Source organism: Anabrus simplex, chromosome 1 (assembly GCF_040414725.1).
Source record: "Anabrus simplex isolate iqAnaSimp1 chromosome 1, ASM4041472v1, whole genome shotgun sequence".
NCBI classification, from domain to species: Eukaryota; Metazoa; Arthropoda; class Insecta; order Orthoptera; family Tettigoniidae; genus Anabrus; species Anabrus simplex.
In genome coordinates, this window is record NC_090265.1 from 370,451,501 (window position 1) to 370,471,723 (window position 20,223).

A 20,223-nucleotide genomic window follows, 5' to 3' on the forward strand; every position below is an offset into this window, starting at 1 on the left:
TAAAAGTAAGTTTAAAAATAGATTCTATTTTAATAAAGTTTTCAAATGTCACATTATCTGATAATTCTTATAATCATCTACCATTAATTTCAGTTGTTCTGGAAGATAATTGGGATTCAAAGACAAATTGTCACTGTAAAGGATTTGGATTGAACATTTTGGCGTAGTGTCTTGTTGGTTGGTGAGGGTTCAAACATTATTAATTTGCTTCCGTGTCTCTTGTAACACTGCACCATACAGCAATGATATCTTGTAGTCTGTAATATTCTCTTGTGTTTTCCATTGAAAAATCTGTCGATTTGGGTTCATATCTTGGCAGTGTTGATCATTTTCAGCTCATCTGTTAGGACTTTTAAAGATAAGAAGTTATTCTCTAAACCCTATTCTTAGAGCCTGAACTATTTGGATGTTGACTGTTGTTTTAGGTGTTCATGAAGTGCTGGTTGCACTTTTGGCTGCTAAGGCTGAAGTTAAATATGATCCCTCCGTAGTTCAGCCAGAAGATATTGCAGCGTCCATCTCTGAACTTGGTTTTCCTGCAGAAGTTATTCAGGAGTCGGGCACTGGTGAAGGGGAAGTGGAACTTTCAGTAAGTAAATAATTTCAAATTTTGGAACACATTTCAAGTCATAAATTAAAACCTTTTAATACTGAATGGTTGTAGCAGAGATGTTATGGTATTTACTCATAATGATGGGTTTTCAATGTAGTTTCTACCACAAACTATTCCATTACAGGTACTCGGATAATTTGTGTTGATGTCTAGTTCACACTACAGAAGGCTAAAGATGACTTTCACTAAAGTTGAAACTTGAGTACCTGAAATGGAATAATTCTTGGTAAAATCTACATAGAAAACACTGTACCTTTTCTGTGTGCGGCAATAGAGTATAGATCTCTTTTTTTTTTTGCCAGTTGTTTTACGTCGCAGCGACACAGATAGTTCTTACGGTGACGATGGGACAGGAAAGGGCTAGGAGTGGGAAGGAAGCGGCCGTGGCCTTAATTAAGGTACAGCCCCAGAATTTACCTGGTGTGAAAATGGGAAACCACGGAAGACCATCTTCAGGGCTGCCGATAGTGGGATTCGAACCTACTATCTCCCGGATGCAAGCTCACAGCCGCGTGCCTCTACGCGCATGGCCAACTCGCCCGGTAGTATAGATCTCTGAGGGATGGATATTGACATATGCGAATCTTACTTCTTAGGCCAAACAAGTGCATAAATATAAATAATCAAAGGCAGAAACTTTTCTAGCTACCTTTCTTTGATAATTTAATTATTGGATTGTATATTTATACAGAACTGTGATTTTTGACATAAACTGTCAGTTCCTAGTGATCCCATAATGAGTAATTTTGAATTTTAGAGTTGTGTGAAATTATTTTGGAGTTTATTTTTATTGTATATCATTATGCCATACAATGTTCACTGTGCAGGCTTCTGTGAGCAAATTAACCACTTTTATTCACAGCTAACATAGTGCTCTTTCCAATTCTTGTGTCTTGTACCCAGTGGCAAAACTACTTGGAGTCATTTGAGGCAGTGCCTACCCTAAGAAATATGATTAAACATAAATATCGTAACAAATTTATCTGCTGTTGTTATTGTGTTAAATCAACAATAATCTCTTTGATATGTGCTACATGATGACAGCAGATGATGTGCTTCGCTGTTGCCCCGCTAGATGGTGACAGCAGACCACTTGTTCTGACAGGGAGGCAGTCTGTAAGTTGTCTCACCCAGGACTTTTTGTTTTGTTTCCCTTCAGTCAGCTTATGGACTGGCACGGGGTGGTGGAGGGAAGATAGGTTTACCGCCCGCACTCCTCTCTCCGCAAGGTCTAGACCCAAGAGAGGCAAGCCTCCTCTGTTATTTGAGAGCGTAGTAACTCCCAGCGTGAAGGTGACAATGAAGTAGCGGTACCCTATTGTTAAGTGTGTGTTTTCCTTTGGAATTAGTGGGAAATCCATGCATTAGGTTACTGGCTTTATTAGTAATAATTCAGACATGGACTGTTAGTTGCGTAAAACGAGACTGACATCATCCGGTTGAAAATCGCGTTGAAATGATATGTGATGTAGGAACCTTCGGGAACTTGACGAGTCTTTTGAACTCTTTAAAACGTAAACCGTTCTCATCTTGGACTTACGAAGAGAAGTTTGAAGCCAAGTACAAAAGATGTATGCCTAATTTGGTATATCTTGGTATACACGATATTCGTGGTTAACAGCCTGTTCCGAAAGCAAGAACCTTTTTTGTTATATGTGTGTTTTGTTTGGTGGTGACACCTTAATTATGCAAATGGAAATATGGTTTGGCGATTTTGAAAGCGAGTTGGCCGTGCGCGTAGAGGTGCGCGGCTGTGAGCTTGCATCCGGGAGATAGTAGGTTCGAATCCCACTATCGGCAGCCCTGAAGATGGTTTTCCGTGGTATCCCATTTTCACACCAGGCAAATGCTGGGGCTGTACCTTAATTAAGGCCACGGCCGCTTCCTTCCAACTCCTAGGCCTTTCCCATCCCATCGTCGCCATAAGACCTATCTGTGTTGGTACGACGTAAAGCCCATAGCAAAAAAAAAAAAAAAATTTTTTTGAAAGCATCCGGTTTGTTGAGTTGTTAGATCCAAATCAGTTCATAGTTTACAAAGAGAGCTTCCCTGCTATTAAACTGAGCAGTCTTATGAACATTTATCCCTTTGTAATAGGGAAAGATTGGAAAGTGAATTTATTAACATTTATTCCGATATAGAAAAACATTTGTCCCCTCAAAAAATTTACATTATATTGTCCTAAATGACCTCGAACCAGTGTATGAGGAAGTGTCAAAATTGATTCGTTTAATATTAACATTTCCTGTACCGGGCAAGTTGGCCGTATGGTTAGGCCCACACGGCTGTGAGCTTGCATCCGGGAGATAGTGGGTTCGAATCCCAATGTCGGCAGCCCTGAAGATGGTTTTCCGTGGTTTCACATTTTCACACCAGGCAAATGCTGGGTCTGTACCTTAATTAATGCCAAGGCCGCTTCCTTCCAACTCCTAGGCCTTTCTTATCTCATCGTCGCCATAAGACCTATCTGTGTCGGTGCGACGTAAAGCCGCTAGCAAAAAAAAATCCCTGTGGCCACGGCTTCCTCTGTAAGGAGTATGATCACTCTGAACAGGATAAAATCATGTTTGCGTAATTCAATGAACATTGAAAGACTCAGCAGTCTTAGTACCATTTCTATAGAGAAAATGCTTGTGAAGGAATTGATGAGTGATCAAGTATTGAAGGGCCGTGTGATTGACCATTTTACAACCAAGAAAACTCGACTTACGGAACTCCTCAACAAGAAACTTTAAGGTAAGATTTCCTGCCTACCCATTAATTAACTAATAGCTTCACCACTGCTTGTACCTTGATGTCATTGAGCTGTCAATAGAACCATCATTATTGGTGTCCTGCTTGTCTTTCTCTCTATACTTGAATTCATTAGTTGTTTTGGTAATTTTGTCTATTGTCACATTTCATTAAATGATTTCACCACCTAAGCTGACATTTATATGCTTATATAAATTTGGTCATTCCTATCTTAGTCTTCTCATTATCAGTACCTTCCTCTCATTGTATTTTACATGTTCACATATTGCTTTTCCACCTGTTACATCTAACTTACATAGAAGATATCAAGTATTGCTGATTTTATGGCATACAATTGCTATTTGCTTTACGTCGCACTGACACAGATAGGTCTTATGGCAACGATGGGATAGGAAAGGCCTAGGAATGGGAAGGAAGCGGCCATGGCCTTAATTAAGGTACAGCCCTAGAATTTTCCTGGTGTGAAAATGGGAAACCACGGAAAACCATCATCAGGGCTGCCGACAGTGGAATTCGAACCCACTACCTCCTGGATGCAAGCTCACAGCTGCGCGCTCCTAACCGCATGGCCAACTCACCCGGTGGCATACAATTGAGCATGATGTGAGCCTCCCTTCTATTTTACACCCAATCATGTTCTTTTCCTCTGATTCTTTTTCTGCCACTCAATTTTGTGATTTAAACCACTATAACACAGCATTCTTTCTGATTATATTTTATTATTGTATAATTTTGAATATTTCAACACACCCCTTTATGTTGAAACTTCCATGGTCTGTTAAACTGAATATTAATGTAACTTTTAAATTCCCATTTGGATTCCTACAAGTTGTGTTGTGAATGACTGTACAGCTGTACTTTACATATGATATTCTGTAGACAGTTCTAATAATAAAAAATAAAATGAAGATATGTTTATTTATGCTTACTTTTATTTAAAAGAACTATATTAAATATATACTCTTTTATTGGGGTGAACTGTGTTTTAATTTTAATTTAATTTAATTTAATTTAATTTAATGTAGGTTCTAACATTCCAAATACAGTGCTGTATTCATTGTAAAAGTAATAATCTTCTCATGTACACTTAACCACATAAAAAATTGGCCAGTAAAAACATATTCAATTTTATTCTTTGTGGAAACTTTAGGATATTTGTAAACTGTGGATAGCTGGTGGCCAGAGAGATGATACTTGCAATCCTACCTCCTCCACAATACATTAATCCTATTTTAAACAAGAGGATTCTGAAAGAAAGTCACCTTCTACAGTGGCCAATTTTTGTGTGATTGAGTGTATAAACTCGCATTCCAACCCAGATGAATTTTTCAGATTATCAAAAATACTTATATACGGCATTTAGAGATGGAAGACATAATACTGATTGATGTCTTGATTGAATGATTTTTTTTAATTCAGTTTCTTGTATAAACTGTATAAACAGTGGGAATCTTTTTTTAGTTTCTTCAATAAATTACTTGATTATTCTTAGATACCGTATTTGTAGCCTTATATATACATTACGCTTATTTTTGTAGATTAAAGGTATGACGTGCTCTTCATGTGTGAACAAGATTGAAACGACAGTGCGTCGGATGAAAGGTGTTCATTCTGCTGCCGTAGCTCTCACAACCCAGAGAGGACGCTTCCGCTATGACACAGAGACTACTGGGCCTCGTAATATTGCTGAGACTATTGAAGCTCTTGGTTTTCAAGCCACTGTCATTAATAACAAAGAGAGAGACTCACACAGTTACCTCGATCATAGGTGAGTTTGTGAAAATATAATGAACAATTTTATCTTAGACTAGGTGTAGTACCTGGCGCTGCAGGGGTACTTTCTGGAATGATTACTTTGAGGACTTTCATTACCTGTTAATTATGTGTGAAGTGAAGTTTTTTAGATTTCTTTTTTTGTGATGTTTATTGATATTTTACTATTTACTTTGTAGTTTTAGAGTTATTATTGTGTGTCTAATTTTAAGTTCTTAGATTGTTTTGGCTGGCATTAAATTTTGTCCTTGTGATATCCCAGATTGTCTGGAAGTACTTGATCCTTTCAAAGAAATAATAAAATGAAGTGACATCGGAATGTACTTACATGTCATACTAGAGGTATGATGTTCAAGATTCCAGCTGTCATTGGGACTGTCATCAATAAGCCTAGCAACCCCAAAAAGTATGGATTTGACACCATTATAGGTCGTTTTCGAATATTTTTACATTTCAATCCCCCCCACCCTGAAGTGCTAGGGGTGTCCTATCCCCACCATTTTTTTTTTCTCCATTTAGTAAGTGACATATGTACCAAGTTTGGTTGAGAGTTATGCTGAAATATCCATTTGACACTAATATAGATTGTTTTTGATTATTTTTACATTTCCCATATGGGTCCTAGGAGTGTCTTACCTCCACACTTTTTTTTTCAGATAGTACGTGGTATGTATACCAAATTTGGTTAACAGGTATACTGCAACACACATACAACCATAATCTCGGTCTTTTTTCACCCCTTTTGAACTTCCATTCCAACTGGGGCTGAACTTGACTTAAACGCCATAGAAAATGTTACATTTTATCTCAATGACACTGAAAACTATGGATTTGAGGGGTGGATTTGACACTAATATCAGTTGTTTTGGATTATTTTTACATTTTTACCCCGACATAATTTTTCGAGATAGTAAGTCATGTGTACCAATTTTCGTTGAGAGCTAAGCTGGATCATACATACATCTGTAATCTCAGTTATTATGGACATTTTCTTTTTAACCCTTTCTCACCCCATTCTAGTGGAGGTTGAACTTGTACTTAAACATCCGGAGTGTCGCTATTCATCTCGGTAATCCCAAAAACTATGAATTCGACACTAATACAGGTCGGTTTTAGTTACTTTTATATTTCACCCCCTTCTCTAGGTGGGTCTTGCTCCCACAATATTTTTTTTTCAGTTAGTAAGTCATATTTGTAAGTTTAGTTGAGAGCCATGCTGGAACATACACACGTACATCCATAATCTGTCATTTTGGACATTTTCCCTTTTTTTTTTTTTTTTTTTTCACTTCTTGTCACACCCCTCCCATGCCATTTGGGGCTGAACTTGGAATTAAATGACATTCAGAATATCACTATTCATTTCCAAATAACAGGCAATGAGTTGCCTAGTTACACGAACCTCCCAGCAAGAAAGGTAATTCATAAAACCTCCTATATACAGCCACGATTATGAACCTCCAAGCAAGAAAGGTACTTCATAAAACATGGCGGCATGTTCCCATCCTCCTGCATTTCGTACTAGACTGTCATAATACAGAGTAATTCGCTGTTGCCTAGCGACGATCTGTCCATCAAACTCAATTCAATCTTGGTGTGGCTCTGTAATTAAAATACATAACATTACTTATCACAAAAAACTACCTATTGGATTCCATCCAAACCACTTCTTAAACCCTCTTAGGAATAATAAGAACAATTTGTGAAATTTTCAGCGAAATCAATCCAGAAGTTTTTGAGTCTATTCGAGACAGACAAACAAACAAAACAAACCCAGTTTCACTTATATATAGATAACCTTAGGCTTCATATTGTTCATTATGTATAAGTATATATATTTTCATACATCATTATGTATAAGTATATGTATATATATATATATATATATATATATAAAACTAGCTGATGTACCTGTGCTTCGCTACGGAATTCTAAATTTTATACAGAATTCTAGGTTAGGTAGTGTAAACCTTGTGAGCAAGATTGTATTAAGTTGCATAGCTCTTAACGTTGCCCTAGAAGCACGACGGGCAAGTCACCAACGTCTTTTCTCATATCAAGACTGGGTTAGGGAATTTTCATTGTCATGGTAGGCCAGCTTGCCTACCGTCAGTCACAATCAGGTTGGGGAGTTTTCATTATAATGGCAGACACTCACTCTCCGCCTGCCTTTATAGATTCTCAGAAAGACTCTCTTAGTGGTTTTCCCAACTGGAATGAACATGGGTCATTACAATGACGTCGGTAGGAATGGCGCGATTAAAAGCAATGCCTTCATATGAAATACTCAATCAAATGAAAAACCACACAATTTTTCACTTTTAACGAACAGTACTATGCTGCCGAACTAACAGTCCAAAGCTACAGAGTTGGAATGACCAAGACGCAGACATCCGTGAACAATCGCCGTCCTTTTTTTCGGCGTGTGTGTGTGTGTGCGTGCGTGCGTGTGTGTGTGTGTGCGTGCGCGCGCTCAAACAGTGGATTGTCCCAGGGCAAAAACTATGCCCGTTTACTTATCAGCTTCCTGGGAGTACCCGATGAGTCGGAAAATCTCAATTCACTACACTGGCGGGGGAAAGAACTATCTGACGTGGAGGCAATTTTTCCTCCAAGCCAGAGAAGAAACCACATCTTCGCTGCTTATTTGGAATAAAATTAATGTAGATTTAATGAAAGTGAAGAGGAAGAAGTTTTTCCTAAGAAACGGCTCATGATCTAATGTGCGAGTTATTCTAAGTATCTTGCCTAGGGAAAATCATGTTTGAGGACACTTTATAGTATCTACTCTCAATTATATTTATCACACAATATGATAATAATTATCCATGCTAATCTCCATTATGCCATCATTATTTGGGAAAAATTGGATTTTAAAGTAGTAATATTAAGTTAAAATATCCAAGTGCATAGCCAATTATTCTTATAACAATTCCTTTTTGATGATCTCGACCTACAATGACATTCCATGAGTATATGTTTGTATAACGATGTCACCATTAAATAGGATATGGATTCTCAGACAATATACTGCTACTGTATAATAAATATATATGATCCTGCTGTGCATCAATATTCCTTTCCTTACTCTTCAAATAAATCATTTATAGCGCATATTTCGTCATCGTATTACACACACATTCAACAAATTTTTCATTCACAACATATAATATTGTTATGTTTTCATCATAACTCATTTTACCTTATATCATTTCATATTCCTTCATATATTTCAACTATATATATTATCTGATGCTCAAATAACCTTATTTCCATTTACTCGCAGTCAATAATAATAATCATCATCATCCGGGTATCCTTCCATCGGGCTGGGTAGGACTTTTGTGGACAATATGCCTCCATCGGTCCCTGTCATTATAGAGTTCCTCTCCTTATCACAGTATCGGTCCAATATCCTATCAAATAACGTTAACATGTTTTCAGTCTGCCATTATCTCCCTATTTAATGCAAATCGTAATTTATTACGGTAACATATAACCTCTACACATCGTAATATCACTTGGCATTGCGTATCGTTGATCCTAAAATTATCCCTCTTATTAACATTTCATATATGGTACAGTATAACATGGCTGATTGGGATTCTTTGTTTTCATTAGAACACTATTAACACTTTATTACACTTATTAACTTGGGTTTGTCTTATAGTTGGTGAAAACTACCTATCCCCTTATATCATTGGCATAAATAAACACTTGCGAGAATATAATGTAATTTAGGTCATTCTGAAGACTCTAAACACATATTTATCAATGTAGGCTTTAACTACAGACATCCTGATCTTGTTATTATTTATCTATACACATGACTACATTATATTATTGGCTAACCTCTTTTAGAAAACTATTTTTGTGTCGCTTTCCGGAATGATATTTATCATTTGGTCATCTTGTACAGCTCAGGATTCTGGTCATTCTGCTTGGCCGGCATCGTTGCTGTCATTGTGGGCCAGGGGTCATCTCAGCTATGTCGGTCCAACTCGGAATCATGCAGATAGTAGACTCTCAATCTTTGTAGTAAGCCATGGTTTCCTTCAAAAACTCGAGTGAGAATACAGAATACAATGATGAGATCAACTGTGACATTATAACAGTTTCAAAGCCTTCTAACATGAATTACATAATTGGGTTCCGCTTAATATAACTTTGTATAGCAGTGTTTCTATTAGATCTCCAATATGTCTGCAGATATTTCAACTTGTTATAGTACAGAATGGCTTTAATAGTTGTTTATCATCTCTAGTGCGGTATAGTGTTATTTCTTGAAATCACGGCCTGATCGTTGTTCTTCTTGTTTGCCACTGCAAATCAGTTTATGTGGCGTATTTTATTACTTTATGCATAATTTTTTTTGTGCTGTAGGCTTATATACGTCCTATGAACAGCTTTTCTTTCTTATTTCCTTCTTGGTCACTATGACTGTGATTTTATTCATTCCGACTTTGCGTTACTCTTAATTCCGTTATATCTTATGTAATTTATTCATTGTGTCTAACTTATTACTAGTAATAGCATCCGTCTTAATTTGACTGAGCTTAATTGCTGGAATAGTGGAATGGCACAGGATATAGTTTTTAACTTAGAATAAGTGCATTAGTTAATATCATCAGGCGTCTTGACTCCATGTTAAGGGCAGCCTAATTTGAACCTGGCAGAAGGTAACAAAATGCCTTTGGGAGTGGCAAACCCATCGTACAAACAACCTATAAAATGAGTGCGAGTGAATCGAGGCCTCAGAGAAAATGCTAAGGCGTCATCCTGAAGTGACGTGCAGTTCCCGGTGCCCTGGGGGAACCGTGAGAATTAGGCTACCAGACATCACAAGAATCGGTATCATCATTGTCATGACTTTGAATGGCAAGGTAGAAGAACTGATAGAGTATTTGGAGAAGAAAGACATAGCAATGATGGGAATATGTGAGACAAAATGGAAGGGAAAAGGTCAACAAGAATTGAAGAAAGGGTATATAGATTATATTGGAGTGGAGGAAAGATGGCAACAAATAGTGTTGGTGTTATATTGAGAGAAGACCTAGCACAATATGTGGACAAAATTGACCAGATCAGTGACAGGATAATTAAAGTAAGACTTGGACTTGAGAGTGGAATCAAATATTTTATACAGGTTTATACACCACAATCAGAGAATGCAGATGAATATTTAAGAGTTTCTAGAAGAACTGGAAAGTTGTATTAAAGACAAAGAGGTTGTAATAATGGGAGATATGAATGCACATGTTGAAACAGACAGACAGGGAAAAGAAATAATTGGCCCCTATAGTTATGGAAACCAAGATGAAGAAGGAGATTTGGTAATAGATTTTTAGAAGGAGTGGATTAATTGTTGGCAATATGTGTTTTAGAAAAAAAGAACTCGCAAAAAATAACTAGATATGGTTGGGGAGATAGAAGGACAAAGACAGTGATTGTTCTTATTCTGGTGGAGAAGGAGAAACGTAGACAACTGGAAGATGTGACAACAATGCCAAGAGCAGATTTTGAAGGAGACCATAAAGTGGTGGTAGCCAAATTAAGGCTTGTTGCTCCAGGCAAACATGTCTGTGGGGCATATGCGCTGAAAATGTGTACTTTTCTTCCATCTGCGATGTAGATAATCTTCATCAGACGGTCATCATACCTCTGCATATCAGACATACAGCTGTCAAACTTTGCTGACACAACAATACCAATGCCACTGGTTGTTCCACGGGTGCCATTGTATATCAGCTTGTACCCGCATCCAATGTCGTATGATTTTTGTCCACTCTATCATGTTTTCTGCACCACACAGGCATTGATCTGTCTCCTTTTGAGAGCCTTTGCAGTGTGCTGTACCATCCAGGCATAGTGCTGACGTTGAGTGAAGCAAGACAGGTTGTATGGGCTAACTTGTTTAGCCATCGCCGCCCGTGAAACGGCAACCCTTGCATACTTCTCATGATGACCGGGCCTCGCCAAGACGCGTCACCTAGGAGGGACACCCTAGCCTTGGTACTAAATCCAAAAGACATCATTCCATGAGATTGTGACTAAGAGTTTTTATGGCCGGCTTGTCACATAGCCTGTCGCCAAGCATTTTAGAGCTGCTGCCAGTATCTCTCTAGGTGTTCAGGGTTGTGGGCAGGCATTTCCTCCTACCTCAAATCGGTATGGTTTTCTTGCCAATACTCGGGTGGCTGATTGCAGTGGTTTCTCACTGGGAGATGGGGTCACCACATCCCAACGCCTATACATATACCTTGCATATAAGAAATAGAACTTTATCATAATTTACATAAATTTACAATACACATCTTCATTATTCTCTTCACTGTAGAGGTTGCAGCCTTTTCTGTTTATGGTCTGTATTGAGAATTCAGGAATGTTCTGATGATGATGTAGATCTTCAGAATTGCAGCCTTTTGTGCCATGTTGTGATTGTAGATAGTGAGCTGTAGTATCTTTAAGTTTTCTGGAAATGATTTTGGTGTAAGACCAGGGAGAAAAGAGAAAAGGAAGAATTGTCACTCTCTCTCTTGTTTCCAGATTCTCACTATAGCCATAGGTGGAGGAGTATATTTGTCGATCTTCGCCCTTTATTTCTGTTTCATATTGTGGTAATTCGGGATAGCGATATCAAGATGTGTGTTTGTTCTTTTTGTTTATTAATATTATGTCTGGTCTATTGTGTGGAGTTCTTTTGTCTGTATCGTGCAATCCCAGTAGAGTTTAAAATTTTCATTTTCCAATACAGTTTGTGGGGAGTATTTGTAGTAAGGCACCCTGTTGTGGATCAAGAATTGGATCAGGGCAGTTTCTTGGTGTGTAACTTTGGCTACATCATTATGTCTGTCTGTGTATGATGTTGGTGCTAGGAATCTGCATTTGCTGATGATGTGCTCAATGGTTTCTGGGCTGCTATTACTTTTCCTGCACTCTTCATTCTTAGTAGACCGGGCGAGTTGGCCATGCGCGTAGAGGCGCGCGGCTGTGAGCTTGCATCTGGGAGATAGTAGGTTTGAATCCCACTATCGGCAGCACTGAAAATGGTTTTCCATGGTTTCCCATTTTCACACCAGGCAAATGCTGGGGCTGTACCTTAATTAAGGCCACGGCCACTTCCTTCCAACTCCTAAGCCTTTCCTATCCCATCGTCGCCATAAGATCTATCTGTGTCGGTGCGCCGTAAAGCCCCTAGCAAAAAAAAAAAAAAAAAAAAAAAAACATTCTTAGTAGTGGGATCTTCAAGGACATGTTTCCTATAACTCTTTGTTGAGATCAATTTATCTTGGATTGCCTGGTTGAATCCCCCAGTTTCTGGGAATAACTCTCCCATAGAGAGCCATGAGTTTGAAAGTTGTTTGTCAGTGTCCTCGTCATTTCTCTGGTTGTAGTACCTTCCATGAAGTTCTTTACTAGCCCATCTCTCTATGTTCTCCCTGTGCAGGATGTTAATGTTTTTTATATTAATGCGGCATTCATGCACATTCAAAGGGCTGCTTCAACTACAACTCTGTGTAGAATGCTGTCATCTGTCCAACAATGAAAGTATTTCCTCACCTTTATTACTTGTTGGTTGTGTAGAGCTATTACATCAAGAATTCCTCTGCCCCCTTCTCTTCTCGACATTGTAACTCTCTCTCTATGTATAAATTAGGATGCATCATTCTGTGCCTAGTAAGCATTGTCCTTATTGTGTGATTGATGTTTTCTAGATCTGTTTGAGACCAGTTTAGAATACCAAATAAATGTGTCAGTGCAGTTACAGAATATGAATTAACTGCCTTTGATAGATTGGAAGTGTTAAGCTTAGTTTTTAAGATGAGGCAGGGTCTATGCTGGAATTTCTGTATTTTGGATTTTTCCCATCCCAAATTCCACACAGATGTCTTTGGAAATGTTTTCCTTAATATTGATGGTGGATGTCATATTTCTGGATCTATTTGCAGCATATGGGTTGATGTCGTCCATGTAGAAGAGGTGGTTTAATTTGTGAAGGTTACATCTATTCCTTTATATCCGATATCCATAGTTGGTCATCTTCAGGGTCTTGGACATTATTATTATTATTATTATTATTATTATTATTATTATTATTATTATTATTATTATTATTATTATTATTATTATTATTATTTTATGGCAGCTAGACCACGTATGAATGGACAAATTCTTTCACAAGGAAATCCTCAATGTCAAAGTTCTAAGAGGAACGGACACTGGTTCAGATCATTACTTTATTAAAAATCAAGATTAAATTTACCCCATTAAGAAGAAAAAGACAAAATAGAGTCAGAGAGTAAAGGACATACAACCCTCATCAGTTAATCCAGAATGTCCAGTATTGGCAAAGATCAGGAACTACAAGACTAACAGACAGTTTAGATGACCCAATACCAATTCTTAAACAGAATGCAGAAGATCTAGCTGCATTAAATCCAAAGGAAAGGCATGCCTGGTGGACCTCTGGTTGTGATAGAATGCATGAAGAAAGACATCAAGCTTGATTGAAATTTCAAGCTCACAAAACAGAAGAAAAACCCACTAACCTCAAGAATGTCAGAAATGAATTCACCCAAACTATTAGAAGAATTAAGAGATAATATCAAAAAGATTTAATAAACTCTATTGAGGAAAATTACCACAAAACCAATTCTAGAGATTATTACAAAGCCTTTGGTAAACAATTGCAAAAATACAGCCCCCCCCCCCACATTATTGTTGAAAAATAAAGGTGGAAAAATAGCGCATAACAATAAGGAAAATGCAGAAATTACGGTGGAAGCATTTAACAAGCTCGTGAACAGTGCTGAACCTGAAAAGCTCTTATTGATATACACACCCCAATAAAAACTAAACAAGAAAATATAAACCCACCTACAGCAAAAGAAGATGAAACAGTGCTTAAGGAAATGAAGAACTACAAAGCATGTGGAGAAGAGCAGGTTTTTGCAGAGATGTGGAAATATGCCAGCAGTGCGACTCAGACATCCCTCCATATGATATTACAAAAGATTTGGATATCAGAAAAATTCCCAGAACAATGGACAACAGCTATAATTAATCCAATTCATAAGAAAGGTGAAAGAAATAATCCAGACAATTATAGATGTACAGTATTATAGATTATAGACAATTATAGATGTACAGTATTTCCATACAAGATGTATTACGTACCCATAACAACTTACGGAGCAGAAACTTGGACAATGACAAAGAAGGATGAGAGTCGAATACAGGCAGCCGAAATGAAGTTCTTGAAGAGTATGATACAGAAGAGTAGAAGAGACAAAATAAGGAATGAGAAAATCCGGGAAGAAATTGGAGTGGAATAAATGAATGATAGAATAGAGAAGAGCCGACTAAGATGGTTTGGGCACATAAAGCGAATGAGCGACGAAAGAATGCCAAAAAAGGTGATGGAAATGCAAATCCAAGGAAGGAGAGGCCGTGGACGACCACGATTGAGATGGAAGGATACCATCCAACGCAGTATTATAGAAAGAAACCTGGACTGGGACACAGTGTTGGAGGAGGAGTGGTGGAAAGACCGAAGAAAGTGGAGAGGAACCATATTTGCCCCTACCCGGCTACAGCTGGATAAAGGGAAATGATGATGATGTTGATGATGATGATGATGATGATGAGTATTTCCATCCTTGACTGCATGTATAAGATTTTCTCTAAGATACTAATAGAATCTGTGACTAGGCATAATGAAAAAGAAATGAATATCTTTCTTAGGGCATCTAATAGAGTCAACAGAAAATAGAATCAGTTGAAAAATAATAGAAAAATTATGGAAGAGTAAGAATAATATTAGATGGATCACAGAACAGATATGAGAGAGTTACATATTACAATAGAAGATTCATAATACAAAACAAATACACACTAGATTACAGACGAAAATCAACAAGCAGAGAACAGGAAGAGTGATTCCAGAAGCGGAAAGAAAATTACGTTCAGAAAGGCTGAAACAGTATTGGGCTGACAAAAAGAAGAAAAAGTTCTATGTTGGCTAAACAATTAAAATAAATAATTATTGATTTGTTTTAGCCTAACTAAGGAGCACGTTTGAACTTATCATTGTTTTTCTTCTTCTCTTCGCATTATCTCTTCATCCCCTCCCTTTCCTTTTTAAATTGTTCATTCCATCCTGTATTTAGTGGGTAGCCTTTGCGGAAAATTTGTGTTTGTGAATTAAGGTTTTGAATTTTGTTCCATCTTGAATGGTTTCTTCATTAATACCAATTTCATTTAGTCTTTGCTGATTTCTTTTAGCCAATTATTGTGACTTTTCATTGATAAGGTGAAGTTTAAAATTTTCTTTGTGAACCTATTATTATCCATTCTCTGTAAGTGACCATATATTTGTAATCGCCGTTTCATAATTGTATCTATGATTTTTTCTGTAACTTGACAGATTTCATGTGATTTCTTTTTCATCCAAATTCCATTTTTGCATTTTGGTCTTAAGATTTTTCCTGAGGATTTTTCTTTCTTGTTTTTTGATTATCTTTATTCGAGATCTGCCACCAATTATAATAGTTTCTGATGCATACAGTGCTTCTGTTTTAACTACTGTGTTGTTGTTGTTATTATTGTTATTATTTCTAGGGAAGAGATAGCCAAGTGGCGTAATGCCTTCCTTGTCTCTCTTGTGTTTGGTCTTCCGTGCATGATCACTATGGCTTACTTCATGTTTGGGATGCCTCACATGTCGCATGAGGAAATGTGTTGTGTTGTTCCTGGACTCTCCTTGGAGAATCTCATCTTATTTGTGTTGTCAACTCCTGTCCAGGTATGTGCGTATTTATCATAATGTGACTTCTTTTTATTCAGAGTATTTATGGGGATAACTTCTTGGCAGAATGTTTGTTTTGTACAGATTTTTTTTTTTTTCCTGAACAAGTGTTGCATTTTATTGGGACAACTTGGATCTCATTCATGGTGTGATAAAGCATACATATTTGTAATGTAATGGAAGGGTAATAAACCAGTGTATATGAACATAAATCAAATATCTATCTATCTCTCTATCTCTATCTATCTATTTCTGTTTATCTATCTATCTATCTATCTATCTATCTATCTATCTATCTATATTTTTGATGTTTGTACAGTTGTTTGTTCTATTTCTGATACGTAATTGCAAAAAAAAAAAAACCTAAAGTGGAGGTTTATGCCACCTAAATCTTTCCTCCACCTAATTTCTGTTTTTTGAGAGATCATACCATTTTTAAGTTTGTACATGGGTAATGCTTCAGAGTATGTCTTATGCATTCTGACAGATAAAATGTTCGCATTTTTGTATATCTCAATATAGCATTTCCAAAAGTTGTATTTCAAGTTCATTTATTTCTTCTCTATTGCACAAACTCCAAATTACATTCCTGTAAAGTATATGCAAGTGAATAAGTGAGAAATAAATGATTCTAAGCTGCTGTGTAGTTAATCCTATGTCCTGTAGTCTTTACAGCACTCTTATAACAGCAATGATGTTGCATTCTATACAAGATGTGTGTTCTTTCGAGCGTAAAGTTGTGTTCAGAATAAGAGCTGAGTATGTAAATGAACCAACTCCACAATTTGAGTCTTAATTATTACTGTATATACATTTTTATTTTTTTAATTTTTTACCGGGTGAGTTGGCTGTGTGGTTAGGGGCACGCGGCTTTGAGCTTGAATCCGGGAGATAGTGGGTTCGAACCCCACTGTCGGCAGCCCTGAAGATGTTTTTCCATGGTTTCCCATTTTCATACCAGGCAAATGCTGGGGCTTTACCTTAATTAATGCCATGGCAGCTTCCTTCCCACTCCTAGGCCTTTGCTGTCCCATCGTCACCTAAGACCTACCTGTTTCGGTGCGACATAAAGCAAAAAATAAAAAAAATATATAACTGTTGGCTTCTTCAATCTGCTGAAACTAATTGTAAATAAATAAATGTATAAACTTAGGTAGTTCTATTAAATTCTATTTTAATTGGTTTTTTATGAGGTAGTTCATACATTTATTTATTCAAAATTAGTTTCAGCCAAATGAAGAATGTAACAGTTATAAATAAACTATGTCAAAACTGAAAAGAGATGGCTTAAGATATCTTTAAAAAAAAATCTATTTAAAGATGATGTTGCATAAGATGGCTTCATAACTTGGTGACAGTATTACTGGCCTCTGACCAAGATGGTTGCTGTTCAAATTACAGTCAATACTTTCCAAATTTTTGAAATGGAAAGTTATGCTCAAGTGATTTGTAAGCCACTTGTAAATAAACATTCCATGACGTAAAATTGTTTAAAACTGTAAACTTTCCTGCATTTCGTACATTGTTATTGGAACAGACAATTTTTACTCATTGCTGGTGTCATTCTCATCATGTGTCATATAAGTATTGTCTCTTTATTTCCACAGTTTGTTGGGGGCTGGCACTTCTATGTCCAAGCTTGGCGAGCTCTTCGTCATCACACCACAAATATGGATGTCCTCATCACAATGACTACAACGATCTCATATGTGTACTCAATAGCAGTGCTAGCTGCTGCTATGATTCTTCAACAAACAACAAGTCCACAAACATTTTTTGACACTCCTCCTATGTTGCTACTATTTATTTCTCTTGGACGGTGGCTGGAACACATTGCCAAGGTGAGTATACCTTCATTGAATCTTATTTTAAAAATAAAATTAAAAATACTGTTTGTCAAAACTGATCAATATAGCATTGCTGCTAGACTTGGAAACATTACTTTCAAACTTAGTTTGGGAACCTCCTCTTGCTTTTTAAACTTTGACAGCCTTGTTGATAGTTATGGAAAGCTTGTGCAGGCTGAGAAATTGTAATTGTATCCATTTCATTTTTCTCACATTCACTAATTTTCATTGGGATAGCCTATTATATAGATAACTAGCTGTGTTATCTGGCTTCGCTCGGTGTGTTGATTACAAAGGCTCCAAATTTTCTGAAGTCCCTCAACTTATAACATAGCATATATCTTGTCAAATTATATTGTGCAGACTTCAAATGATATGTCACAGGGTCATATGTAAATAATCAAATTATATTGTACAGACTTTAAAACGACATGTCACAGGGCCATGTGAAAATGATTAACGTAGGAATGATCCAGCAGAGAGAAGATCAGAACAGATTGAGGCAGTGAACTACAACAAGCAGAATGAAACTCTTATTCATACAGTAGTGTGTATGACGAATGCATTCCTTCTATTTCTCGGCATTGTAAATAGCGAAAGCAACACTTTGGTGCTATTCACAATCATTTTGGTGATATGAATATGGAAATGTGGATCCAGTAACCATAAGTATCTTGGGGGATTAATGCTGTCTATGAGTTTTAAAATATGTTTTGTGCTATTCATAATCATTATGCTAATAAGGGTATGGAAATGTGGATCCAGTAGCCGTAAGTATCTCCACAGATTAATGCTAGTTAGAAATTGGCCTTGTAAATAGTGAAAGCACTTTGGTGCTGTACACAAGAAGTTAATTATGCTGACAAAAATATGGAAATGTTGTTCCAGAAACAGTAAGTATCTCAGCAGATTAACACTGGCTACGAGTTTAAAATATTTAAACAGAATCTCTCCTTGTCCATGTATACACTCACGCACGTGCCTACTACGTGCTTACTACCTGCCTACTTTGAACACCAGGCCTGTATACTTCTGTAGAATGCTTGAGCTGATGTTGCTATGGTTACAGCTGGTCATTTCTTCATCCATTTTCTACAGTGGGGGTTAGTGTGGTGCCAGTATCTCAAACGGTTAATCGTAGGGCCCTAAAACATGGTTTTCAGTATCCCTACATACTGAGTTTGCATTGTAAAACTTAAAATGAGCTTTGTCTCACCCTTGTACGACAAATTCATATTTTGATGTTTGAGAGCCATGCTGAGAAATCAGCATCAAACATAAAATAAACCATGGGTTTCAGCCGGTGTCACCGGAGGTTTGTATTTCAATCCCGTCCCGGGCGAAGCATTTTTCTTTCCATTGGTGCTCTCAAGCTAGTCTTAAGCCACATTCAGATTTAGCAACTTCACCTCAGAAAGCCCATTTGAATTCACCCGCTAAGTGACCTGATTAGCTAAGTTCTGCAGCTGATAAAATGACAAAGGCATGAGATACCATATTTTTTTCAAGTTATTTTTCAGTATGACCAACCCTCTAATGCTCATATACCCTGTTCAAGTTGTTTCCAAGCACCCTGTATACAGAGTTGGCAAGTATTTGAGTAAAAGTAATCAAATTACTTGTAACAAATACATTTTTAGTCATTTTAATCATAACTTTTCACAAAACATAATTTTTACTTCTTGAAATAAAATAAAATTGTAATTGTTAAATTCAGTAAATAAGCAAACCGGGCCTCTGAGGATGGCAGCTATTAGCGCTGGCTGTTATGGTATGGAGGCAAACTTCATTCTAGCAATCAATGTACATCTCATTGAGAATTTGGGAACTTTGGAGCACCAGCACTCGCAAGACAAGGGTATAAAGCCAAGGACAGATATGCACTCGTTCATCTACCCTCCGCTTATTGTGATTTCTAGTTGAATTGAGATTTATTTAATCATTTATCACTACTTTGTGAGTTTGTACGTGGTTGATAACAGAATCAGAATACAAAGGGGTTAAGGAATTTCCAGTCCCCTATTTGAATAAATATTTTTAATTAATTGACCCTCAAAATGATGAGAACAAGAGTGTGAAATTGAGATTTTGCTTGGGAGCAATCATTTTGAAAGTTCCAAGGTATTATGTTTAGTCTCACTTGACATTAGCCACTTAATATCTTTATGCTAAAAAAGACAAACTTAAGTAATAATTTTCTTCTTACAAATTTTGTTATAATTCTGGCCTCATGTGAAAATACTGTTAATTCTTTCCCAAAGACTAGTGTTCTATGAAGTAATTGTAACTGTAATTGTAATTTTAGTGAATACTTGTTGAAAATTTGAGAAGACAATGGAATTCCCAATGACTGGAGGCAAGGAGTGATTATTCCACTATTTAAGAAAGGTGACTGAAAGAAGTGTAACAACTATAGAGGTGTAACCCTT

At 36.9% G+C, this 20,223-nt stretch overlaps 1 protein-coding gene across 8 annotated transcripts in view; it reads left to right on the top strand.

Annotated features, from left to right (window-relative positions):
* ATP7 (copper-transporting ATPase 1) overlaps positions 1-20,223 on the top strand; it is a 570,660-nt gene that overhangs the window by 383,614 nt on the left and 166,823 nt on the right. For all 8 annotated transcript variants that reach the window (XM_067134917.2, XM_067134919.2, XM_067134923.2 and 5 more), the window contains 4 exons: positions 426-589; positions 4,906-5,135; positions 15,761-15,944; positions 17,555-17,788. In XM_067134917.2, coding sequence (XP_066991018.2) covers positions 426-589; positions 4,906-5,135; positions 15,761-15,944; positions 17,555-17,788 — 812 coding nt within the window. The remainder of the gene's footprint in view (positions 1-425; positions 590-4,905; positions 5,136-15,760; positions 15,945-17,554; positions 17,789-20,223) is intronic.